This window comes from Thrips palmi, unplaced genomic scaffold (assembly GCF_012932325.1).
Source record: "Thrips palmi isolate BJ-2018 unplaced genomic scaffold, TpBJ-2018v1 HiC_scaffold_10, whole genome shotgun sequence".
Classification (NCBI taxonomy): Eukaryota; Metazoa; Arthropoda; class Insecta; order Thysanoptera; family Thripidae; genus Thrips; species Thrips palmi.
The window spans coordinates 17,249,998-17,275,278 of record NW_023144621.1 but is presented as its reverse complement, the minus strand read 5'-3'; the positions used below and the strand labels follow the sequence as shown (position 1 = coordinate 17,275,278).

General features: G+C 58.6%; 1 protein-coding gene across 1 annotated transcript in view; it reads left to right on the top strand.

Annotated features, from left to right (window-relative positions):
* Positions 1–25,281, top strand: part of LOC117645783 (protein split ends-like) — a 66,591-nt gene that overhangs the window by 29,038 nt on the left and 12,272 nt on the right. Inside the window, exons 3-14 of the mRNA XM_034386194.1 lie at positions 16,363–16,644; positions 16,750–16,932; positions 17,740–17,964; positions 18,046–18,224; positions 18,305–18,654; positions 18,733–19,020; positions 19,121–19,287; positions 19,409–19,669; positions 19,753–20,092; positions 20,184–20,572; positions 20,656–24,868; positions 24,975–25,229. Of these exons, the coding sequence (XP_034242085.1) occupies positions 16,363–16,644; positions 16,750–16,932; positions 17,740–17,964; positions 18,046–18,224; positions 18,305–18,654; positions 18,733–19,020; positions 19,121–19,287; positions 19,409–19,669; positions 19,753–20,092; positions 20,184–20,572; positions 20,656–24,868; positions 24,975–25,229 (7,132 nt within the window). The remainder of the gene's footprint in view (positions 1–16,362; positions 16,645–16,749; positions 16,933–17,739; positions 17,965–18,045; positions 18,225–18,304; positions 18,655–18,732; positions 19,021–19,120; positions 19,288–19,408; positions 19,670–19,752; positions 20,093–20,183; positions 20,573–20,655; positions 24,869–24,974; positions 25,230–25,281) is intronic.

Genomic DNA, 25,281 nt, shown 5'->3' with positions numbered 1-25,281 from the left:
CGGCGTCCAGGGCGGGGCGGTCGGGGCTGGCGTGCCGCGAGGGGCGGTGGTCGGCGGGGCTGGTCGTAACCCGAGTCACATTGCCGTGATACGAGCGCCGCGCGCCCCGCCGGTCCCGCCGCCCCGCGGCCGAACCTCCCCGTCGTCGTGGCGTCCTCGAAAATAAAATCGACTTTTCATTCCGGATTTGCCAGTGTGGCGTTCCCCTCGCCGCCGTCGCCGTCCGTGATGGATCTGGCCGGGGGGCTGAGGATGACTGTCCGCGATTTGTCAAAGTTTGATTCCTCGGCGCTCGTTCTGGCGTGCTGGCTTGTGGCCGCGCCGCCGGCCCTCATCGCATGCGGCGGTAGCGCCGCGCCGAGCGCCAACCCAGGCCAGGCCCCAACAATGCCGGTGCGCCCTGTCGTAACTGTGCATGATGTATGTGTGTCTCTGTGCGCGTGCGTGCGTGTGTGTGTGTGTGTGAGGCTCACACCGCGAGCGGCACCAGCGGCAGCCGGGTCCTCCGCTCCACCCACCCGCAGCCCTCCCTCTGTTTTCATCCGGGAAAACGCAACCGGCCCCTGCCGCCGTCTCGCATCTCGCTCGCACCGCCGGCCGCGCTGCCGCGTGTTGCAGTCGTTGCAGTCGGTCGCGTTGCGTTGCGCTGGCGTGGAGGAAAGCCGGCCCCGCGGCCCCATGCGCGCAGCGCCATGTCGAGACGGCCTAGGAACCCGGAGCAGGATCCCGCATGTGCCGTTCTCCGTGTGAGTGTGTGTGTGTGTGGAGGGGGGGTGTACCTTATGGGGGAAGTGGCGTGCTGCTGAATCACTGGGGGCCCCCATGTCAATAACCCCGGCCAGGTTGTGCCACGCGGGACCCCGCCCCGCCCCGCCCCGCCCCGCCCCGCCCCGCCCGCTCGCGGCGTGTGTGGGTACCGCACAGGTGCGCATTGCAGGCCGCCCCGGCCCGGCCCCTCGCGGCACTGCTCTGGGACGGTTCTCGCAGTCCTCGCAGGACTCCGTGACGTCATGTCGCATTGCGGTGCACTTGGGCCCCGACGCCGCGACGGCCCCGGTGGCGGGGGTTGCCCGGCGAAGCGAGGCCAAGCCCCCGTCGCGAGGCTAGCCTACTACACATCGCTACACACTAGGCCGCCCGGTGCGAGACTACCAGGCGGGCAGGCGGCGCACCCCCAGTGCGTAGTTGGCAGGCTGGGCCGGGACGGCTATTCCTGGCGGACGGGCCGACGGGCCGACGGGCAGGTGCATCGGCCAACGCGGCCCGAACGCGGCGCACCGCAGGGCTCCGCGGCGTGCGTGCGTGTGAGGCGCTGCCTGTGTGTTTGTGTGTGAGCGCGCAAAGGCGACGCAAAGGGGCGCTCCATAAATTGATTAATTAGGCTCGTCTCTGCCAGCGCGGAGGGCCCAGGCCAGGCCCGGCCCAGCCCCAGTGCAGGCCCCCCGGGGGGCCCTCGAGGCGTGAGGGATGGGCCCGCTGTGGCGTGACGCGCGCGCCGAAAGTAGAGTAAAAAGTAAAATTCGACCAGACAGGGGGAAGGGCGCGAGAGAACGGGAGGACGCGGAGAACGAATACATCTGGGCCTTTGCATGACTCATAAATCGCGCATGTGTGGGCCCCAACAAAGCCCTACAGGGCCAAAATTTGGTCGGTCTAAAGGAGAGCCTTTGCGATCGGGACATGGAAAAAACGAACCAACGACAACAGACAGCCTTCCAGCCCCCGTTGGGGTGTTGGCTGATCGAGCGTCATGTCAGTGCGGTGCGGCTGGAGCTGAAAAATAGGCCTACCTGTGACGGGTCTCGAACCCGCGACCTTTCCTTCGCCGTCGGCCCGTCGCGTGACGAATGCAGCTGACATAACGCGGCGCGGTGCAGGCTAGCCTGCCCGCGGTGTGTGGTGGCGCGCTGGCGGCGAGGCGGCCGGGGAATTGGGTTGGAAAGGCGGGCGTGGGCAGGGAAGGCCTTTGCCCGCCTTGGCGCGTTAGCAGTGCAGTGTGCAGTGCGTGGCGTGGGCCGTGGGGTAGGCCTGGTGTGGCTGGCTGGCTTGGCTGGTCGCAGTGTGCCACGCCGCGTGCCCGTCCCGCGTCGCACGCCTTACCCGCTGCGCCTCGCCTCGCCGGACTGGGCTGCTGGCCTGGCCTTCGGCGGAAGACCATAAATGTTGATTTCTCCGCGCGTCCGCCCGTCGCCCCGCGGTAATTATTCTAAGTACTGCGTGCCGCGCTCTCCCTTGCAGTGGAGGTGCGCGGTGCCCCGGGGGCCCTTCCAGAGCGAAACGACGCCGTTTCCATTTTCCACCGCCTTCCTTCCACCCCGGGCACGCCGGGCACGCCGGGCACGGTGGGGTTCATTCAGGCGGAGGCGGGCGGTCCGGCCAAAAGGGGCGTGGAGCGGTGGAATGGCACTGTATCGGTTTTGGCGTGCCGGGGGTGCCGGGTGAAGGGTGGAGCATGACGGGGGTCGCCGCCTCCACCGCGCCGCTGTCCCCGGACGTAATGCGGGATTACGGGCCGTGATGAAATTTGGTCGGGCTGGGGCGGCGGGGGGCGGGGCGGGGCGGCCGCACTCGGCCGCTCGCCGCCGACGCGCTGCTTCCCGCGGTGGATGAAATTAGGATCGCCGGCCGGCCGGGGCTTTCCTCCGGGGCCTTCCTTCGCCTTCGGGGCTTTGAGGGCGGTGTTTGGCGGGGGGCTGTAGCGCGCCAGCGCGCCCCGCTGGAGGCCCGGAGGTGGGCTGGCAGTCTCGTTGTAGGTCTGCGCCGCAGTGCCGCCAAATTAACTTGATGCAAAGTTTTGCGAGTTTGTCGAGGCCCCGCTCCGCGCTCCGCCTTGGCAAGGGACGCGGATTCGATAAGGCGAAATTGGGCTTCTTCCCTGGCGACGCTGCGAGTGTGTGAGAGAGGCGTAGAGAAATGTGCGCGTTTTGCGCGGCTGTGTGCGGCCACCCCGTTGTGGCGAGGCCGCAGGGCTGCGCTGCTGGCGCTGCTGCGCCGCGTCGACGCACTGCAATTGCGCCAATTGCGCGCCGAGGCGTCTGTCTGTCTGTCCATCCGTCTGCGGCGTGTCGCATTGGACCGTGAATAATTGTCCGTTAATGAGACGGTCCAGCGAGGCACCTGACGCGGCGCGGCGAACGAACAGACGGACGGATGGACAGACAGACGGACATGCAGAGTGGCCGCTGATTGATTCCTCGGTGCTGCTGTGTCTGTCTGTCAGTCTGTCTGTCCGTCTGTCTGCCGGGCGGCGCGAGGGCCGAAATGAGATCGAATGTCGCGTTGCCGTCGTCGTAACAAGTTTCATAACACTTTCAGGATGGCCCGCAACGTGGAGTGGTCAGGTCACCGACCGCCCCCCCCCCCCTCCCCCTCCTCTTTCTGTGTCGGCGTGCCTTGTGACGCAATGCAGACCCAATGCTTCGCCCTGCAGGCCTGCCTGCCTGCCTGCCTGCCCGCCGCGCCGCCGCCGCCCCCTCCCTCCCCTCGCCGGGCCACCTGTGCTGATAAAATAATAGCAAAGAGGCTTTATCTTTTTATTTTCCAGCGTGACGTCAGCAGGGCACTGCGGCAGGCCAGGCGGCTAGGCCCGGGGTGGGGCAGGTTCCTCTATCCGCTTTTATCTCGTTTCGTTAAGGATCGTCCCACCCTCGCCCCCTCCCCACCCCTCTGGCTCTTTCCAATTAGTGCACGGCCGGCACATGAGGGGGGGGGGGCACCTATCCCTTGAGTGTCGGAGGGGTTAAGCCTGCCCCCTCCCCCCGGCCCCGCGAACTCTAAAGCGGAAGGAAGTGAGGGGCGCGGCCAGGCCAGGCGCAGCGCGGAGTGGGGCGTAAGCTTCTCACGGTTGCCGGGGCAACGGTGCCAGGCCAGGATGGCGGTGGCGGTGGCTGATGCTTCGACCCGTGCGGTGCGCCTCGCCCGCCTCGCCCGCCCCCGCCTCGCCCACGCCGCGGCTAGCACCCCGAGGGGTGCCTCTCTAGCCCCTTTCTCCCCCGCTCTAGGTGCTCCCACCCTCGTCCTGGTCCCCGGGGACGCGGCGACGGCGCCCATTCAACAGCACGGCGTCTAGTGGCGGTGCGTCGACAAAGCGAGAGGCCCCGTCCTGGGCTTTTAGGCCCGGCCCGCGTCCCGGGCCGCCGAGTGGGAAGCGGGCAGGCGGAGGGGCGCCCGGGGGCCCCAGGCAGGGCGAGGCCCAGGGGGCCCCCCAGGCGCAAGTTAAGGGATATTTCGGGTTCGCGCGGGCGGGTTTGGGTAGCCCGGGCAAAAAGGGAAAAGGGGCAAGGATTTCGTGGCCAGGGGCCCGGGCCAAGTACAAGGATTACGGGGGGGGTCGGGCGAGGCAGGGCGAGGCGCGGGGATGGTGGAATCCGGTGAGGGGGCGGGGTAGATATTGTAGGGCCAGAGTGCTTGGTAAACAGCGTCGCCGCCGTCTAGATCGTACTCCGCTACGCAAGCAAGGCGAAGCAAGGGGCCCGGCCCGGCCCAGCCTCGGTCCTCAGCCCAAGGGGTGGCTGCCGCGCTGTTTGTGACGGCCGTGACGGCCGTGACGGCTCGGAAGCAGAGACAGCCGCAGCGCGTTTCGTCGCCTCGTTCGCGGTGCAGGCGACGCCGTGGCAACACGGCGGTGCAGTGGCCGCACCGCCAGCCAGCAGCCTCGTCTAGAAGTCGGCTGTCGACTAGCGGAAGGGCAAGAGGGTGGCGAGCAGTGGCGAGGTACGTCCAGACAGTGTCAAACGGGCGGCGGCCGAGTTGTCACTGGAGTTCGGGATGGCGAAGGCAGCGCCTGCCGGTCGCTGCCGGTCAACGCGGCTCTGTAGCCAGCCGTCCAACCCAAACACCAGCACCGTCGGCGGACTGTCGCCCGCTGCGTGCCATTTGCTGCGCCGCCACCTTCGCCGACGACGCGCTGCTGCGTTGTTTATCCGGTGTTGTCTTCGCCGAGGCCCGCCCGGGATTGTCGGCCGGGTTGGCACTCCTGACGTCAGCAGCTCGGCGGAGGCCTTGGTGGAGGCGTCCCAGTGCGTGTGTCTGCCCTTCTCTGCGCGTCGGGCTGTGGCGTCTCGGCGTCTCGGTATGGCATCCCATTTCGCACCGCTGGCGTCGCTGGCGGGGCTTTCAGGCTTTCGCGGCAGGGCGGAGGGCTTCGCCCCGTCCTGGCCCTCCCCGCCCCGCCCCGCCCTGCCGTTGACAGATAGCAGCGCCGGCCGCGTCGCCGCGTCGCTGCACGTTACAGATAAGTCGCAACGCAGCCAGCAGCGCCGCGCTCCCCGTCGCCGCGGCGGGGCACTTTTCCTGTCAAAACGTCCCGGGGCCGCTCGCTCTGCCTCCCCGTCGCCGTCGCCCCGTCTGGCCGGAAGGAGGGAAGGAGGCACTGGCCGCTCTCTACGACGAGCACGCCGTCATGGGCCGGGCCGGGGGCGCACCCAGGCCCTGGCTTTCTGGCCTTCTGGCTGTGCGCCTGTCCTGTTTTGTCTGCCGCGGCCACTTGAGGCTGTCCGTCCGGCCCCGGCCAGTGTGCCTGTGTGGGTGGGTGCGTGCAAGTGTGACTCTCTGACTGCCTGACTGCCTCCGTGGAGGAGCCTGGCACTGCCGGCACTGCCTGGCCGCGTCGCGCCCTGTCATTTCCGCTCCCTTTGTCTGCCGGCCTGCCTGGCAGTGCCTGCGCGCTTCTAGTGGCGCGGCCATGCGTGGTGCGACGCCCTGTGGGCCCTGCGCAGCCCCGCGCACCGTGTTGATGTTGTCGGTGTTGTTGTTGCGGCTCTGGCGTTGTTGTTGACTTGCCGGCCGGCCGGACGGGCTGGCGGGGCCGGCCGGGCCGGACACACATGGCGGCGCACGTGCAGCGCATGTTGGCGGTCGAGGGGATGCTTCCCCCGTTCCGCAACTGGTGGAGAGAGCGCGGGGTGCGTCGCGGCGGTGCTGGCGGTGCTGCGGCGGCCCGCGCTCCCCCGCGCGGCCGCGCCGTGACCCCAGAGCAGTGCGCGGCGCGGCCAACGGGGCCGGGAACGAGGCCGTGCAGAGCGGCGGCGCGGCGGACCAGACACAGGCGGGCTTATCTTCTCGAGCTCACGGACTCTGTACTCGTCCCGCACGCCCGCCCCCTCCAGGGATGCTCGCGGAGGCTGCCTGCTGCCTGACGGCGAGGTTGGCGGCGGCGCGGGGCGTTTGGCGATGCGGCCGCGGCGGGCCGAGCGGCAGGGCTATCGTAACGGCACCTAACGGTCGTAACGGGCTAGTGCTGGCGGCACTAGGCGGAGGAGGCGGCGGGGAAGGGACGTGTCTCGGCGACGACGGCCAGGCCGGCCACGCCGCCGCGCCGTTGCTTCTGCCTCAGGGCCCCGCCTGGAGCCCTCGGGGCCCGGGCCCGCGGCATGCGAAACTACTTGTGCACCGCCAGAACATTCTGTTGGCTGTGTCGCGGGGCCGCGGGGCCGCGGGGCGTGGCGGCGCGTGGCGGGGACGTGTTCCAGGACGCTGCTCCCTCGCCCGGCGCTCTCTCCCCGCGCCGCCACGCCGCCAGTCCGCCACGCGCCGCGAGTGGCTTTCACACCCATCAGGGCCCGCGGCGAGGCGAGGGGCGGGGCCGCGTGGCGCCAGCAGCGCCGTTTTGCACCACGCCGATCTGGGATCTCGGAAACCTCCACCCGTGACCCGCGCCGCCGTGCCGCCGCTGCGCTGCAGGGGGCGGGCCCCGGGGGCGGCGCCGCGGTGTCAAGGACGGCGGGTCATTGGGAGCGAGCGGGAAAAGCGCGCGGCGCCGGTGTTTGAACCCGAGTCCGCGGCGGCGCCAGTCCCGGCCAAGGCGCGCCGTTTGGGGCGCCTTCATTTTTGTCGTCGGTTTTTAATGACCGACTTGCCCGCGGCGTGCGATTCGGACCGTTACGCCAACGGGAAGGGGGCGACCGAAGCCCTGTCCAGGCAGGCCCAGGCCCAGGCCGCGGACGCGGACGGACTTTGGCGGCGGCTCCGCGGCCGTAAAGCATTTAGTACGCCGGGCGACTGGTTGGAGGCACCGTCGCGTCCTGCGGGCCGGACCGCTACACGCGCCACTAGGGCCCCGGCCAGGGCCCCGGCCAGGGCAGGCATCCAGAGCCTAGGGCCTAGTAACCAGGGCCAGGCCGGCAGGGATGCGGGCGGGATGCAAAAACGGTGACGGCTGGAGCGCTGGTGCTGGAACGGCCTGGTCATGCGACTTCATGTGGGCCGTGGGCGCCGCCAGGGCTTGTCCGCTTGCAGCTCGGCCTGCAGCCTGGCTTTCCCTTGACCCGCTGGGCCTCCCTCCTGCCACGCCATCGAAGACGGCACGCCCACGGACACGCCACGGCGTGTGTGTGAGTGTGTCTGTGAATGTGGACACACGCGAAGGGCCTCGGTGCCGCCCCCGTGCTGCAGCTTCTCGTCGAAGGACTGCCGAGCGCATCGCCCTGTCTTTCTCGCACCCGCTGCGTGACGCGGCGTTAGTGCTGGAAATGAGTCCGCTGGAGGACAGGCCTGAAGGCGCCTGAAGGATAACGCTGTTCTTCGCCGCGATCGCCCCGCGGCCGCGGCCCGGTCCGCGATGTGGCACACTGCACTGCCTTTGTTGGCGGCGACGCGGCGGCGCGGGGCGCGGACTGACAGGCACACCTCGCGGCCTCTGGCGCCGCGCCGCGCGCAGTTCGTTGACTCTGGCTGGCTGCGGTGCGGTTTGAGCACAAGGACGCCATCGAAGAACAATACACAGCAGTGAGCCAGGCAGGCCGGAGCCCAGCCGGCTACGCCAGGCTATGCAGCAGTTGGCCTCCAGCGAGCACACTGTACCTACACTGAGAAACGACCCCGGCTGCTGGACTGGCCGCTGGACTGGCCGCTGGACTGGCTGCTGGACTCCAGGCCGATAAGGGCCCTTCATCATGCATGGCGGGGGAGGGGTGGGGGTAATGATGGGTGTAACCTGGTTTCCGACTTTCCGTCCTTTTGCCTTTGTCGTGCTGTGCGCTTTCTGCCGTGCTTGCTGTGCTTTGCTGTGCCTTCTTTGCTCTTTTCTTGCCCGTGTCTGTCGCGGACGCTCGAGGCACGCCCGCCTGCAGCCCGCAGCCCCGCGCATCGAAAGACACGACCTCGTCAGCGCGGCGCAGCGCGGCTCTCTCGGCTTGTTATGGCCCTTGGACAATCGCGGATCGGAATATGGAAAGGGGGTGGGGGAATGGGCTAGGCCCGGCCTGCGTGCTGCGCCGTGCTGCGGCTGGCGCCAGGCCGCTATGGTTATGTTGTCTCTGGGCGGCGCCACACTGCCAGGAGTCGCGGCCCAGGCCTGGCTGCTCGCCGGGCTGCTCGCCGGGCTGGGACGGAGCGATCCGGCAAGCCGACTCGAAGTGGTTGGCCAGGCTGGCCGGGCCGGCCGGCCGTTTGTGGGGCTTATCGTGGCGATATGAATGAACGAGAGCGGGGCGGCGACGGGGCGGCGGGGCTCCCTGCGTGACTCACTCCGCGGTGGAGGGGACGCCGTGTCGCAGCGCCTGGTGTGTATGTGTGAGCGAACGACTTGAGCGTCGAGCCACTGCAAAAAACGCTGAGGAGGTGGGAAATCTGCGTCCCCTGCGCGCGTCCCGCGGCGCGTCCTCCGTTAGCGTTGCGCCCGCTGCGCCGCGTGTGCACCGAGCGCCAGGGCCGCGGCTCCGCGGCCGCAGTGGCGTGGGATACGTGGGAGGCTTCGCGTGACAGGCAATAAATCAGAATATGCACGTAGTCTCTTTGTCGGCGATTGTGGTTGGCTGTTTCGTGTAGGCCCTTGGTCGGGCAGGGCGGCCCGATTGCGCCGCGTCGCGGGTCGAGTCGCTTCGATCCGCGACTCTGTTAACTCAGCGCGCTGGTAGGGTACACTGGTTGAGATTTTGCTAGGGGCTGACATGATGATTCGATGACGAAACTGAGGTTTTCTTGGCTCGTTTTGCCTGCCAGCTCATGCGAGTTCTTCGCTTGTGCTGTGTGCGTGATCTGTGGCCCTGTAAATCAGAAGATGAATCGACAATCTGATCAGCTCAGCGATAATGATATTTACCTGTTAAAAGTTCATTGGCACTTTTGTCTGCACTCTAAATGTCTTACAATGAAATTTGACCCATGTTATTCGTATGTTACAGTGAATTCGGCGCAAGCATAATACGAAGCAATATTCCTTCGCAATACGAATCTTTTAAGCTTTTTCATTGTAAGATACAAAGAAAAACCTTCGTAATACGAAGAAAAACCACCTTCGTATTATGCTTGCGCCATTTTCTTCGTAATATGGGAAATTTCTTCGTAAGACATTTAGAGTGTGGTATGATGATTCATTACTTTTCCCGAAGCTGAGATTTCAGTTGATGACTTGTTTGTCTGATCAGTTTTGCCAATCCAGTGAAATCTTACAATGACCTATTTATAATGAATCTGAGGGACGGTGTGTTGATGTGATGATTCGATGACGAAACTGAGGTTTCTTTGCTCGTTTTGCCTGCCTGCCCATGTGAGTTCTTCGCTTGTGTAGTTTGGGTAACCTGCAGCTCTGCAAATCATTAGATGATCCCGCAATCTGATCAACTCAGCACAGCATATATGTTTTTCACCTCAATAATTCAATGGCTCTTAATTTCCTCTGATATGATGATTAAATACTTTTCCCGAAGCTGAAACTTCAGTTGAAGACTTATTTGTCTGATCAGTTTTGCCAATTCACCAAAAACCAACATTTAAAAAAAATCTGCAGTTTTCTGATAGTTTATGTGTTGATGTGATGATTCGATGACGAAACTGAGGTTTCTTTGCTCGTTTTACTTGCCTGCGCAAGTGAGTTCTTTTCTTGCGTTGTGTGAGTAATCTGTAGCTCTGCAAATCATTAGATGATCCTGCAATCTGATCAATTCCGCAAATGTGTTATTTGCCTGTAAAAATTTCATTGGGACTTTTGGCTGGCATGATGATTAATCACTTTTCCCGAAGCTGAGATTTCAGTTGATGACTTATTTGTCTGATCAGTTTTGCCAATCCAACGAAATCCAACTAAAAACGATAATTAATAAATATGGGTGACTGTATCCTTTGATGTGATGATTCGATGACGAAACTGAGATTTCATTGCTCTTTTTGCTTGCCGGCCCAAGTGAGTTCTTTGCTTGCGTTGTGTGGGTAATCTGTAGCTCTGCAAATCATTAGATGATCCTGCAATCTGATCAATTCCACAAATGTGTTATTTACCTGTAAAAATTTCATTGGCACTTTTGGCTGGTGTGATGATTAATCACTTTTCCCGAAGCTGAGATTTCAGTTGATGACTTGTTTGTCTGATCAGTTTTGCCAATCCAACGAAATCCAACAAAAACAATTACTAATAAATCGGGGTGGCGCTTTCGGACAGTGTAGACGCGATGATGTGATGATTCGATGACGAAACTGAGGTTTCTTTGCTCGTTTTGCTTGCCTTCCCAAGTGAGTTCTTCACTTGCGTTGTGTGGGCAATCCGTAGCTCTGCAAATCAGTAGATGATCCTGCAATCTGATCAACTCAGCAAATATCTTATTTACTTTAAAATAATAGATTGGCACTTTATTATTGTATGATGATTCTTTACTTTTCCCGAAGCTGAGATTTCAGTTGATGACTTGTTTGTCTGATGAGTTTTGCCAATCCACCGGAATCCATCGATAACTAACTTCAAAAAAGTCTGGGTGTTGTTTTCTGACAGAGTATTCGTTGATGTGATGATTCGATGACGAAACTGAGGTTTCTTTGCTCGTTTTACTTGCCTTCCCAAGTGAGTTCTTCACTTGCGTTGTGTGGGTAATCTGTAGCTCTGCAAATCAGTAGATGATCCTGCAATCTGATCAACCCAGCAAATATCTTATTTAATTCGAAATTATAAATTGGCACTTTCTTATGTTATGATGATTCATTACTTTTCCCGAAGCTGAGATTTCAGTTGATGACTTGTTTGTCTGATCAGTGTTGCCAATCCACCGAAATCTTTCGACGACTTTTATTCAAAATCAATCTGGGTGATGATATTTGTTGATATGATGATTCGATGACGAAACTGAGGTTTCTTTGCTCGTTTTGCTTGCCTGCCCAAGTGAGTTCTTCACTTGTGTAGTGTGGGTGACCTGTAGCTCTGCAAATCAGTAGATGATCGTGCAATCTGATCAACTTCGGCAATCCTTTTGTCTCGTCATTGCTCTCGTCGGCGCTCTGCCGCGAAGGCCGCGTCCTTCGCGGGCCTCTAAAAGCCCTTCCAGTGCTTTGGCGGCGTGATGGTGCCGACTTGGTGCCCCCAGCGGCGCCGAATGGCCTTTGGTTCGAATTTGGCGCGCCTGTATCGAGGGAAAGCGGCGGGGCGGGGCGATTCCCGTGTCGCGGCTCGGCAGCGCGGCTCTGATGTGACACTTTTATGGCGCGCGCGGAATCGGGATCTGGCCATCATTTTTCCAGCGCACATCCGTGAAATGACGCCCGCCCTGCCCCGCCCCGCCCCGCCCTGGAATGGGTTTATATTCCAGGGGCGCGCCGTGCGGGTCGTTTGCGCGTGCCGCCGGAAATAGAGGCCGTCGCCAAATTGAAAGGGGGAGGGGGAGCGCCAGAAGAATCGTCGCAAGTCGCCCTCCCCCCTTCCTGCCCTTTTTTTTTCGGGGGACGTCGTTGCGTGGAATTGATTTTGGTGATTGCTCCGGTAACGTACGCTGCCGCCGTAATTTGTCACCATCTCCCTGACTTTTGTTTGTGTTCGCTCTCGTGTGTGTGTGTGTGTGGGGGGGGGGGGGTCTGTCCATTTTGGGCTCCATGCGGAAGAAACCACTGGGAAATTGACGGGGTAAACTCGAGGTAAACCATCCTGTAGTACTTTGTGCTACTTTTGTAATCGATTGTTTTAATTTAAGAAGAGTGAGGGTACTTCTTGATACCCTGCCATGATGAGTGGCCTGCAGACTGATTCCGAGAGTCGTTCTCGTCGCTGTCTCTGTCGCACTCATGGGGCGTCCCGCATAGGTGCGAGAGAGACAGGGCGACGAACGCCTCTCGGAAGCAGTCCACTGCACAGCTGCGCTTTATGGACGGCCCCCGCATTCGATGACGCAGTCGAGGTACGCCCCCGAGACCGACCGGGCTGGATTGCAGCCCTGCTGGTTGAGCGAGCAGGTCCGCCGTCGCTCTGTCGCGCTCGCACCCGCAAGCAACGCCCCACGGGTGCGAGAGAGAGAGAGAGAGGACAGTGCATAGTGGCCGGGCTGCCGCTGGCTGCCCGCCCCCCATTGAATATGCAGCCGTAGATGTGCCGGTGTGGCCGGACCGGCCGCTGTCGCCCTAAATCCTGGCCTGCGAGCGGCACCACTGGCCTGGCGTGGCCTGCCCTGCCCTTCTCGTGGTACCCGCGCCGCCTGCCTCGCCCTCCTCCGGATCCGACCACGTCGGCGAATAAAACTGAAATAAAAAGGGCTGCGGCTTTCCATCCGGCACGTCCGTCTGTCTGTCTGTCCGTCCGACCGCCCGTCCGTCCGTCTGTGTGTCTGTCTGTCTGTCCGTCCGTCCGTGTCCTCGACTGCGGTCACGACGCCGGACTTTATCGTGCCGCTGTAGATTTTTATTTGTTTTGGTTTGGCGCGGCTTGCCGTGACGCCGCGACAGATTCGCCTTCATACTGATTCCGACCAGCGCTTCGTCGAGGCGCACGCCTCATGAGTGCGAGAGAGACGGGCGGCCGGTCGAAGACTTCAGTAACTTGGCTTGGTTGCGACAGCAATAATCGGGCCGACGATCCAAGGTCAAATCTCGAAGCAAGGGCCGCAGGCCGCAAGAGCACGGAGTGCTTTTTCTTCTTGTTTCTTAGCCTAACAGAATAAAAGCACTAAAAGGAAACAGAAAAAAAAAAGGAAAGAAATTTGTGGGGATTTGAACCCGCGACTGTGGCGCTGGCGAGACGAGATGGCTGACGTGAAAGGACGGGTGGGAAGAGGAGCAGGGAGAAAGGCCTAGCTCGCAGTGCCTCGCAGTGCCTTTCAGGTGGAATGGGGGAGAGAGAAACTGCGTTCTAATGGTCGGGAAGAAGGGCGGCGCACTGCGTCTGTGACTGAATAAAACGGTTCCCTCCCTGTCTCTCTCTGTCGCTTCCTCTCTCGCACAAACGCGCTTTTTTTTTTCTCTCTCTCTCTCTGTGCCTCGGCGGATCGCGGCATTCCGTGTCGTCTGGCCGATATTCTTTTGGCGTTGCCGTTTCCATAATTTGGCCCAGCGCGTGGCGGCAGCTTGTCTTGGGCGTGACGTCGGCATGGCAGTGGGTCGGGGGATCGAGTATCGGCTTCCCTCTCTATTTTTTGCCGGTGGGGTCGACCTGGGTCGAGGTCGGGCGCCGCCATGGCGCCGCCGTGTGAGGGCGTTGGTGTATTTCCGGACTGGGTCTCGTCGCGTCGCGTCCCCGCTGGACTGGACCGAACTGGGCTGTGCCGGGTGTGCAGACTGGCTGGGCTGGGGCGGGCCGGCGGGCTGCAGCGCCGTGGGGTCCGTGGGGCTGTGGGGGCTCAAGGGGTGGTGGATCAATGCAGGGCGGTCTTGTTCAGGTCCCAGGGCCCTCAGCCCCGCTCGGCCCGGCCTGGGCCCCTTCGTCGCGTCTACGGCGCGGCTGTAGTACGGGGCGGGGCGGGCTGCTGTGGTTCGGTCGTACCGGGTCGTGCAGCCCGGCCCCGCGGCCCCGCGGCCTGACTCTGCTCGACAAGGCCCGGCTCGCGGTGGAGTGGAGATGCCGCGGTGGCGGGGCGAACCAGCCGCCAGCTCAGCGCCTCAGCGCTCGGCCGGCCCGGCTGGGCCTGGCAGAGCCTGGCCGTCGCAGTCGTGGACGTGCCTTCGACGCGAGCGCGGCCGTGCAGCCGCCGCCGCCGGCCGGGGCTGTTGCTGCCAGCCAAATTTAAATGGCATCCAGTCTCCGAGCTGCCTGGCCTGCCCGGCCGACGGAGTGTCTGACGGTGTGTCTCTTGGAGACCAGGCCGTGCCGCGCACCGGGGCGCCACCACACAGGTGGCTCGGCGTGCTCGGCGTTGAAGGGGGTCATGTCGGGGATGCCGAATGCTGCATATTTGAACCTGCGAACGCTGTCACCTGTCTGGTCGACATGTTCAGGCCTTCCCGCGGACCTCCGAGCGCGCCGCCGCCGCGCCGCCCGCTCCCCTCGTCCATACGGGGCCCGTATCATGTCTGGACTCAATTAATTTGACCTCGCGTCGCTTGGCGTCCAGTGGCGGGGCTGGCGGGGCTGGCGGGGCGGGCGGGCCGCGGCGTTGACGTGGACGCGTGCAGCTGTCTTGTCGCCCTCAATGTAGCGAGTGTTGACCCGGGCCGGACGGCCGGACCGCCGGGAGGCAGATCGAGGACGGCGACGGCGAGGACGGCCCGCCACGTTGGCGTTCTAGCGGCGTCGCCGGGCCGGGCGCTCCGCAGCGCTCCGCAGCGCGGCGTCGTGGAGGCGAAACAGGGCCAGCGCACTGCTAGCGCACTGTGGCACCGTGACTGTGCGCTTGGGCCCTGCTCGCTCGCTGGTTCGCTTGCTCTGTCGCTCTCTCTCTCTCTCTCTCGCTCTCTGGTGCGCAGTTTGCCGCGGCGGCCCGGCGGCGTGGCGGCAGCGCTACGGAAATAGCGAGCCGCCACGTGACTTCGCGGGCCAAGCGGCATGCGCGAGGAGCGCGTCAAGCACCGCCTGTGTCACGTCGGCCGCCTAATGCTCTATCAATGCTCACATGCGGCAAGTGTGTCCCTGTGGAGCGTCGCGCGGGTGCGAGAGAGACAGAGCGACACTTTGTGAATCGGCCTGCGGCTTTGCTGGACGCGTGTCGCCGGCAGTGTCGCCGGCAGTGTCGCCGCCCCCCACAACCCTACACACGCCGTTGCTTACGCTCATGTCTGAAAAACATGAAAAATAAAGAAAAGGCAAACGACATGAAAAAGGGGGCGTTGGCGGACATTCGTGCTCAATGAGATGTGAGGGACGTTGGCCGAAAGACGCTCCGCGAATTTCGCTGAATAGGCGCCGCCTTGCCTTTTTCTGCGCGCGGCGGCCGGGCTATTTTGCAGGCGGGCCGGGCGTGGGGGCCCAGCCCCGGGGCCCCGGCCCGGAGGACGGAAACTGTGGCGGTGCCCGTGGCGGACGCGGGGGACGTTTTGGCCATGAAAAATATTTACCCTTTGCGTGGCGCGGCGTTGCGTGGCGCTGCGCCAACAGAGATGTTTATCGTGCCAAAGTCCCTTTTCGCCGAGGAGGACGGCGACGCCAGGACGACGCCACGTGTGCCCGCTCCGTCCGCCGGGTGCGTGGCCTGCGTGGCCTGCCTGGCCGTCGTCGTGGTGGTACGTACGGGGCGCGGAGCTTGGAGCGCGGCCTCGGACTGCACTTTCGCCCGGACCGCGTCGACGGCGTGCTTTATGGAGCGCAAAGGGAATGCCGCTGGTATTCCGCAGTATTTGGCGGAGCGAGATCTGGCAACGCGCGGCGAGCAGCGCAAAGCGTGGCGTGCCTCTGCCGGCCCGCCCGGCGGCCCCAAGGACGGAGCCGGGTTCCATAAAGCGCCTGATGATAAATACACCGATTCGCAGGCCGCGTGGACTGCGTGGACGCTTGGGCCGTGTGCGTGGCAGCGTGTGCGGTGTGGTGCGGTGTGGCCGGGATGGGGAGGGAGGGGGTCGCCAAGGCCAGCGCGAGCCAGCAGCGCCCCACTCCGGCCTGCCCGGACAGGTGCCCCATTCTTTTACTTTCATTTCCAATCGGGGATGGCTTCGTTTTTCCTTTGGTGGGGCGAGGTCACAGCGGCGGCTCGCTGCGCTGGGTGATGCTCTTGGCGGGGTGGCCTGGTGGCTCGGCCTGGTGGCCCAGCCTCGTGGCCTGTTGGGTGGGTGGGGGCGTCGCTGCCGCTGCAGCCGGGGCCGGGACTCCGTCTCCAGGCCCTGGCTCGGCGCGGCGGGGAGCGCCCTGCAGGTAGGCCGCCGCCGGGTGCCGCGTGCAGCCGTGCGCGGGTGCTGCCTACGCCGCAGGCGCTCGCTGGCTCATTACCATTGCCATTACGGGCTAGACCACTACCGATCGTATGCCATTTCGGGCCCGACACATGCTCGCCTGCACTGCAAAACGAGACATGGCCGTCCTTACTAAGGTGAAACTTTATCCCAGTGGAGAAGAGCCTCCCAAGCTCCCACTCGCAGTATGACCAGTGAGGGTGGAGGTGTGCATCCCTCCCAGCGCGCTGCTCGACTTGCAGCGGCCGGGGACTTTCCTTTCCAGTGTCGCGGGGGGAATGGGGCCGAGTTTGCCCTGTGTCTGTTGGCGACGCATCGATTGCATGCATTTGACCTGTGCGTGTGTGTGTGTGTTTGCAGGCCTCCAGAGGACCTCCCCACGTTCGACCGGTCTAGTCATTTTTACGAGCGCGGGGGTCGCGGGGCGGTGGTCGAGGGCGAGGCGTACAACAGGAGGCCCGGGCCGGGCGCGGCCTACCACGTCCCCGTAGAGGCTGCCCCTCTGGGTCCCCTGGGTCCCCTGGCGCCCCTGCCCTTTCCGAGGGGCAGGACGCGGGAGAGGCTGCACCGGAACGGACCGACCCACGGACCGGCCCACGGCCCAGCCCACGGCCCGGCGCCGTTCAACCCCATCCTAGAAAGGTAACTACTTTGGACTGAAGCTGACTTTGCCTGTTGCAATGCAGGCCACCCAATGTCAGCCCTTCTCGTTGACGGTGTGCTGACTGCCCTGTTCTGGTTTTGCAGTAGATCCCCTGCCGCCCACCACCGGGTCCCCCCGCCGGGTGCATGGACCCCGTACGACGGCACGCCCAACAGCCGGTACACGCCGCAGCTGCCGCAGCCCGGGGCGGCGCCGGCGACGGTGGACGGGTACGCGGAGGACGCCATCCGGAGGGAGGTCCACAAGAAGCGGTCGTCGAAATCACGGTGAGTGGAGTAGGCGTGTAGTGCCCTGGAGGACGCCCTAGTTCGCCTGGTGGCGGCCCTGGCGCCCTGGGACCCTGCGCCCTGGGGGTGGTCGCGGAGGCAGTGGCGTCCGCCGAGTCGCCAACGGTGCTGGAGCTTTGGCGCTTGCGCCTCCGCAGCCTCAGAGCACTCGTCTTCTCGTTACTTTCTTTTGTTGATTGTTTTGTTGACTGCCTTTAAAAACAAAATCTCGGAATTTGTTTTAGCTTTGTAGTAGTTGTTGAATTTTGGTCAGTAATGTCTGTGGTGGCTTTTTATAATTTTGTCGTACTCTGGCCCCGACCGGGTGGGAACTTGATTTTAGCTGTTGGATACTCTTTCATGGTGCCGTATGGGCTCTTTTTTGTTTTGTTTTTGTATTAATGCACTTTATTTTGTTAATTTAAACTTTGCCTGTGACATTTACTTGCATTTTGTTGTTATGCTTATTGTGATTTTGTTCCTGTCTATCTCCCTCTCTCTCTCTTTCTCGCTCTGCCTGTGCTTTGAATGGCTACATGCAGCTTGGACTGAAGCGCAGATGATGCCTGTATCGGCTCTGAACTATTTTCACTGACGTTTCTCTCAATGTGATTGTCCTTGAGTGTCAGGAGAAAAATATGAGCTCTCACTTGAGCAAGCGCAGCAGAGTGATTTCGATCTTTTAAAGTAACCTTTACCTTCGTCCCACCTGCCCTTAATTTTCGTGTGTGTGTTTGTGTGTTGTTTTTGTGTTTGTGTTGTATCTCTTTGTGCTTGTATCTCATTGACGGAATGTGGTGTTCGCAGCCGCGATGGGGAGGTGATGACGCGTGTCCTGTTCCGACACAGGTCGGGCAGCGAGTCGGGCTCCCACTCCCGATCCCAGTCGGGGTCCAGCCGGAGTCGGTCGCGGAGTCGGTCTCGGAGTCGTTCGCGGAGCCCCTCCAGCGCGTCGTCCAGAGACTCCAGCGGGAGCAGCTGCAGCTCGGCCTCGTCCAGCCCAGGCTCGGACAAGTCTGTGTCCCCGCACAGGTACAACCTCGAAACTTTCTTGGAGAAACCGAAACTGTCGGTAAAAGTTGCGTGGTGGATGTGGTCGTGTATGTATGGCAGTGTTTGTTTTTTCAGATCGGTCGGGTCGAGTCATCACGGAAGTGTGAGAGGGTCTATCAGACTAGGGAGCACAGTCCAGTCAGCTGTTAGCGCCCCTCACCAGAATAACTCCTCGAACCATAGTGATGACACGAGACCGCTTGTGATATGTGTTAGAAATTTACCGATCAGATCTAGTGGTAAGTAGATTGGTGCTATTGTTGAGGTGGTTGTTGTTTTTCTGGTCCATGTCTAATTTTGTGATTGTGGTTTCTTTCAGATACAAGTTTGAAAGACGGTCTTTTTCATGAATATAAGAAACATGGGAAAGTCACGTGTGTAAAAGTGGTTGGCCAGGCCGAAGACAGATATGCACTGGTTCGCTTCAAAAAGCCTGAGGATGCTGAAAAGGCTCTTGAGGAATCCCATAACAAACTGTTCTTTGGCTGCAAAATAGAAGTAGCAGCTTACCAAGGTTACGACGTAGATGACAATGAATTTAGACCATATGAAGCTGAATTGGACGAATACCACCCAAAAGCCACTAGAACATTATTCATAGGAAATTTGGAAAAAGATATTTCTCCATCAGAAATCCGGAAACATTTTGAACAATTTGGAGAAATTATTGTAAGTAATCTACTTGTCATATTGAGTTCCTGTTTGTGGTGTATATCTGCACTCACTGCTTCTGCTTGTCTTTTTTAGGAAATTGATATTAAAAAGCAAGGCGGCGCTACATCTTATGCGTTTTGTCAGTTTGCTGATATTGGTAGTGTTGTTAAAGCTATGCGCAGCCTTGATGGCGAGCACTTAGGAAGCAATAGAATAAAACTTGGTTTTGGCAAGTCAATGCAGACCAATTGTGTATGGGTGGGTGGTTTGGGCGATAATGTTCAAGAAAAGTACCTGAATCTGCAGTTCAACCAATTTGGTGCAATCACTCAAGTTTCTGTTGACCGAGAACGTGGATATGCCCTTATTTTCTTTGAACAAGTAAGTTACGCCATCATTGGTTTAATTTAATCCTGTTTTTAGGTACTTATCTCCTTACTTTCAACTTTGTCCTACAAATCAATGATTCTTTTTCCTCCAGGTGTTAGCAGCTCAGATGGCTGTGAAAGAAATGCGAGGAGTTAACCTTAGGGGTCGTAAAGTTCAAATTGACTTTGCGTCAAGAGAATGTCAAGATGCTTTCTTTGTTCACATGGAAAAGCAAGGGTCCACAGACCGAGCTTGGAGAGAAACTCCCTATGATTCAACGTAAGTCACAGCTTGTCTAAGATATCTACATTATGTACCTGTCTAAATTTTTAGTTTATCCTCATTTCAGTCATAATGAGTTAACATTGGTTCTGATACTATTATTATCCCAAATTTTCAGAGCTGCCCCTGCTGCTAGGTTTGAAACTGCTGTTGTCACGGCTGGAAGATTCTCCCGGTTTGAGGCTACTCCACAACGGCAAAGAACAGCCTCCTACTCTAGAAGTGGGACACCTGGTTCAACGAGTGGCAATGTCACTCCCAGTGGATCCTCGACCCCAGTGGGTGTCACAAGAGTGGTTCCCAGAACACCTAGGTCTTCCCAAAGATATGAGCTCTTCGATGCTCCCAATGCTTCTGAATTCACAGACAGGAGGTATAGGTGCGTTGGAGTATCCTGTTCTAGACAGGGCTACCAGAATTTCTTGAATCGGGGTCTAAGTCAAGGTTTCTATTTGCTTCCAGGAGCTACGATGAGTTTTCCCAGGGAAGCGGAGGTGCAAGTGGCCACTCGGATGGCTATGAAGGCAGCCCAAGTCTACGGGGAGGTGGGGAGAGTGGTGCTGCAAGTGAGAATGAATACTCAAAACGCCTGCAGAGTGTGGTGGTGAGTGAGCCAGTTCCGGCCCATCCACATCCACACGCTCCCCACCCTAGTCAACATCACCCTCACCCACACCATGGCCACCCACCACAGGGCGAGCTTAGAACATTACAAAAAGAAAGAATGCACATTCAGCATCAGTTGGATCAGCTGGATGATGGAGATTCATCGGGTTCAGAGGCAACATTTCCGAGGAAGAGGGTATGTACTACTAGAATGTATGTCTCTGATCTGCCTTTGCTGCCCTTAATTATTTCTGACTAACGTTTTCTTTTTTTCCCTGGGCTTTTAGGTACGGGTAGATGATACTGAAGTTATCTGTGATGCCCTTCACAACCATCGGAGAAGTGTGTCTGAAGTTAGAAGGTTATCGGAAGGAGGCAAGCATTGTGGGAGGCGGCAGTCCACGGATAGTGGCAAGCATTGTTCAATATATTCCCCTCACCCTGTCTGCAAAAGAAGAAAAACTGGTAGCTCTACTTCAGAAACTGATGAAAGAAGGTATCACCATCATCACCATCATAACAATGATGTCACAGTTCTTAGTGGGAATGAATCTGGAGACAACTCAAGACCAGGCACTCCTTTATTTGATGAAAGGCCAGAAAATATTTTACCAACAGAGCCTAGAAGACCTCGAGAACGATTAAATGATGTACCTCTGTCACTACCCCTGCCAAGGTAAACCCCATGGTTTCTGTTTGATAATAATATGACTTTCCCTTCTAGTGTGGCTCGCTAACAAACTGGTTTCTTCTGTGTAGGTTTGCCGCCCAGATGCAGTTCCCTCCCCGACAGTCGGCAGCCGCCAAGCTGTCGTCTATCTCCTCCCCTCCGGCTGTGACCTCCCCCAAGCCCGTCTCCCTGCCGGTGCCGAGCCCCAACCCGAGCCCGGTGCCGCCGCCAGCGTCGCCCCCGCCGTCGCGAAGGCCGCCCTGCGCGCCGTCACCCTCGTCGTCAGACTCTGACGGCGGCAACCTCAACTCGCCCAAGCACTCGCCCACCACCGACCACTCCCTGGAGGAGCGCGTCAAGGCGCTGGACAAGATGTACGAGCAGTGGACGGGGTCCAGGGCCATCTGCGCGTCGGGCGGCGACACCCTGTCCAAGGTGGACAACTCGGTGACGGAGCGGCTGCGCTCCAAGCACAAGTGTCTCGACTTCGACCTGCCTGGCATGAGGCCGTCGGAGATCGTGAGTCTAGTCCTGGCCAAGCGGTCCGTCTTCGACGAGGACTCGAAGCGGCTGGAGAACGTGAGCGACAAGTACGAGCCCAAGGAGTTTGTGCCGGCGACCAGAGCCCTGCGGATAGCGGGGCTGCCCAGCCTGCCCAGCCTGGGGGACCCGCTCAGCAAGGGGCCCATCTCGCCGTCCGGCAAGGCGGGCCTGTTCCCCTCGCCGCTTTCCTCGCCGCTGTCGTCGCCGCTGTCCGCGGCACCGGCAACGACGCCCAGCCTCTCCGCCATCGCCGCCAAGTCGCCTCTGTGTGCGGCCGCGGCGTCCACCAACCCCAAGCCGATGAGCCCCACCGTGCAGACGGCCTCCGCCACCTGCTCCGGTTCGCCAGGCACGCCGGCGTTGAACAAGCTCCCTGTGTCGATCTCAATACCAAAGACCCCCGGCCTGCAGTACCCCTTCCCCAGCCACCCGCCCACTTCGTCCGTCCAGCCCGCCGCCTCGGTGGCATCGCCCACACCCTCCACCTCGGCCTCGGCCTCCACGTGCTCGTCGAGCGTGGGGCTGCTGAGTGTCGTCACCACCGCCTCCATCACCGCCACGTCCCTGTCGGCGTCCACCACGCCCACGACGAGCAGGCCGGCGTCGCCGGAGACCTCGGCGTCGGCGAGGCTCAAGCTGACAGTGGTGACGACGCCTGTTCCTGCGACGCCGTCGACGTCGACATCGGCGGAGGCGCTGGCGTCGTCGTCGCCGCGCGTCGGCGTGCCGTCCGCCGTGCCTAGCGCCAGCTCGCCGTCCATGGGCGGCGTGACGGCCTGCGTGTCTGGCTCGGACCCCAGGCTGACCAAGATGGCCAGCTCGTCATCGCCCACCACGGCCGTGACGGCGTGCTCTGGTAACACGCCGTCACCCGAAGCCACCAGGACGTCGGTCTCCACGGCGTCCAACAACGCCTTCCCGGGGCTGGCCTCCCCGGAAGGATCAAGATTATCAGCGAGTGCTGCGGCAAGTCCTCCGCGTGTGGCGGCGCTCGAAGCCTCTTCCAAACAGGAGAATTTACCAAAGAGTGTGAGCGTGAGCGGCAGTGGTCAAGTGTGTGCTAGTTCCATTCCCACGAGACTAAATGCTTCTTCGCCAGCAAGTAGAAACATTCCCGTTAGTGTTGAATCAACGCGGACATTAGTGACGCCACCTTTGAGTGCAAGTTCAAGTGTAGATGCAACCATGACGTCAAGTTTGACTGTTACAACAGCCTCCCCCACAGTTGTAACGTCAACCTTTACAAACGCCATTCCAGTTCCCTCACCTCCAAGTGTTCCTTCAGCAGACATCTCTAAGTCATTACCTAAAAAGGATATTAGTTTATCGCAATCTAAGTTAAGCATTAAGAAAGATTCTTTATCTTCTCCAACTACGTCACCTTCACAAAGCCCCAAAGAGAAGCAATTAGATGCTTTTTCAAAAGTATCAGCTCCTTCAAGAAGAGAGTCGGCTTCGTCTAGTACCAGTACCACCAGTTCCAGCAGCGGTGACAATCAGAAAAGCTCAAAACACAAAAGTGACGAGAAGAGAGACCGCAAAGAAGTTCCTGCAACAGTCAGCAGCAGAAGAAACAGTGAACCTGAATCAGAGAAAAGGAGAGAGAGAACAAATTCTATGGACAACAAAGAGCACAGAAGAAAAGATAAGGACACAGAAAACCACCGTCGTAAAGAACGTGACTCCTTGGAAAGCTCTGATAGGGATAGATCTCGCAAACACCATTCAGAAAAGAAAGAAGGCAAAGAAGGCTCTCCTCTCACCTCATCTCTTGACAGAAGAAAGGACGAAAAAAGAGACAGTGAGAAAAATGTTGACAGGCGTAGGGATGAAAGAAGAAAAGATGAGAAGTCTGAAAGAAGAAAAGAATCGTCTGACAAGAGTGACCGACATCGGGATGAGAAAAGAAAAGAGAGCACTTCTTCTGCTGACAAGTATGAGAGACGGAAGGAAGAGAAGAAGGAAGCTGATAGGCTGGAGAGGCATGAAGAAAGGTTGAAAGATGACAGGCTGAAGGAGGAAAATTCCCTCAAGGAAGCCGAAAAATCCTGTGATAAATTAAAAGAAGTTGAACGACCCAAGGAAACAGAAAAGCAAATTGAAATTGACCGGAAGAAGGAACTGGAGTTGGAGAGGGTAAAGGAAGAAGAAAAATTGAAGGAAGAAGAGCGTCTCCGAGAAGCTAAAGAAGCTGAAAGGCAGAAGGAGCTTGAGAGGCAGAAAGAACTAGAGAGTCAAAAGGAAATCGAAAGGCTCAAGGAAGAGAAACTGAAGGAACTGGAGAGGCAGAAGGAACAAGAAAGGCAAAAAGAATTGGAAAAGCAAAAAGAAATTGAAAAATTAAAGGAATTAGAAAAACAAAAAGAGTTAGAAAGACAGAAGGAACTAGAAAAGCTAAAGGAACAAGAACGTCAAAAGGAATTGGAGAGGCAAAAAGATCATGATCGACAACTAGAAAAACAAAAGGAAATGGATAAAAAGAGAGAGGAGGAACTTAGGAAGAAAGAAGCAGATCGCAGAAGAGAAACTGACAAACAAAGAGATCCAGAGAAACAGAAGAAAAGCAAAGATGGTGAGAAGCATGCTGAGAGGCAAAGAGAAAGGGAGGAACGTAAGAAGGATGATAAGCATGATTCAGTTTCTGACAGAAGAAGACACACCACCGATGGCCCTTCAGACAAGAAAAGGGATGAAACCATCGAGAGGCGAAGAGAAACTGTTGATGGCTCGTCAGATCGTAAACATTCCATTGATGTGTCTGACCGGAAACACTCCTCGGAATCAAAACATGATCGGGAACATGATCGCAGGAAGGAAGATACTCATTCTGAACGAAAGAGAGAATCTACTGAAACGTCTGAGAGAAAGCATAGCCATAGTCACCACAGCACTCACAGAGATGGTCACCACAGCAGTCATCGAGATGGCCATGGTCATAGAGACCACAGTCATGGACACCATGGTCATAGTCAGCATTCAGTGGAGAGGAGAGAATCTCGTGACTCTACCAGCAGCAGTTTGTCATCTGACCGCAGACACCATGACTCGGAAAGAAGACATTCTGAGGCAGAAAAGAAAAGCGAAACTCTCATTGAGAAGAGACGAGAGCCCAGTGATAGGAAAGATGACATCAGGCATCCTCATGTTGACTCCTCAGGTGACAAAAAGAAGGATGCAACAGAAGTTCTTCTTGAAAAGTTCCCTGAAAGAAGGCGAGACTCAATTGATTCACAAACGGAGCGAAAGAAGGACTTTGACAAAGATCACCACATGGAGATTGCTGCTGAGGTGACTGTTGCTGATAATGTTGATATTGACGATGTCTCTGAGAAACGTAAGGAGAAACAGTCATCTGAAGAACGGAGAAAGGAGCGCAAAGAAAGAAAAGAGCGTCTTGAGAAAGCAGAAAGATCTGCTGCTCCGTTGCCTGCTCCAATTGGAGGCAAGAGGCGAGTCAGCTCTCAGGATAGTGTAGAAGGCACTCCTGATGATTGCAAGAGAATCAAACTTGCCCCCATTGGTGAAACGCCACCAGAACGAAGAGATTCCAAAGACAGCGGCCGCAGTAGTGGCAGCAGTAAACGCAGCTCTGGTGAGCGACATCTTAACCCAGCTGAGGAGTTCAACCTACAGAAACTTGACAAGACACCAAAGGAGAAGAAGAAGCCTCGAACACCTGTTGAAATCAATTCTGTTAAAGAGGAATTGGAATCTGATGATGAAATACCAACTCCTAAATCAGAAACTAAGGAATTAAAGGTGCGTGTTTTGTCTGTTACTATTTTTATTATGTATGTTCTTTTTATTGTATTTACATGTGTAATGATATTTTTTTTTGTTCTTGTTTTTACTTCTGTTTCCACAGGATATGAGCCCAGATTTTGGCAGCAGTGAAAGTCTAGATGAGAAAGGCAGATCCTCAAGAAAAGAAAAGCGAAACAGTGGTGAGTTTCGTAAAGAAGAAAAGAAAAGGAAGGAGAATGCTAGAAGGCGGGAAGGTAACTTTCTCACTGGTACTGATACTGATGGCTCTGATGATGACAAAAATGGACAATCTAAAAAGCATTCTATCTTTGACATTGTTGATGAAGGTCCTGTATACATCTCGATGTATGACAAGGTAAGAATTGTAAGGATTTATTTTTTTTATTTTTTATTTGTTCTTCGTGACA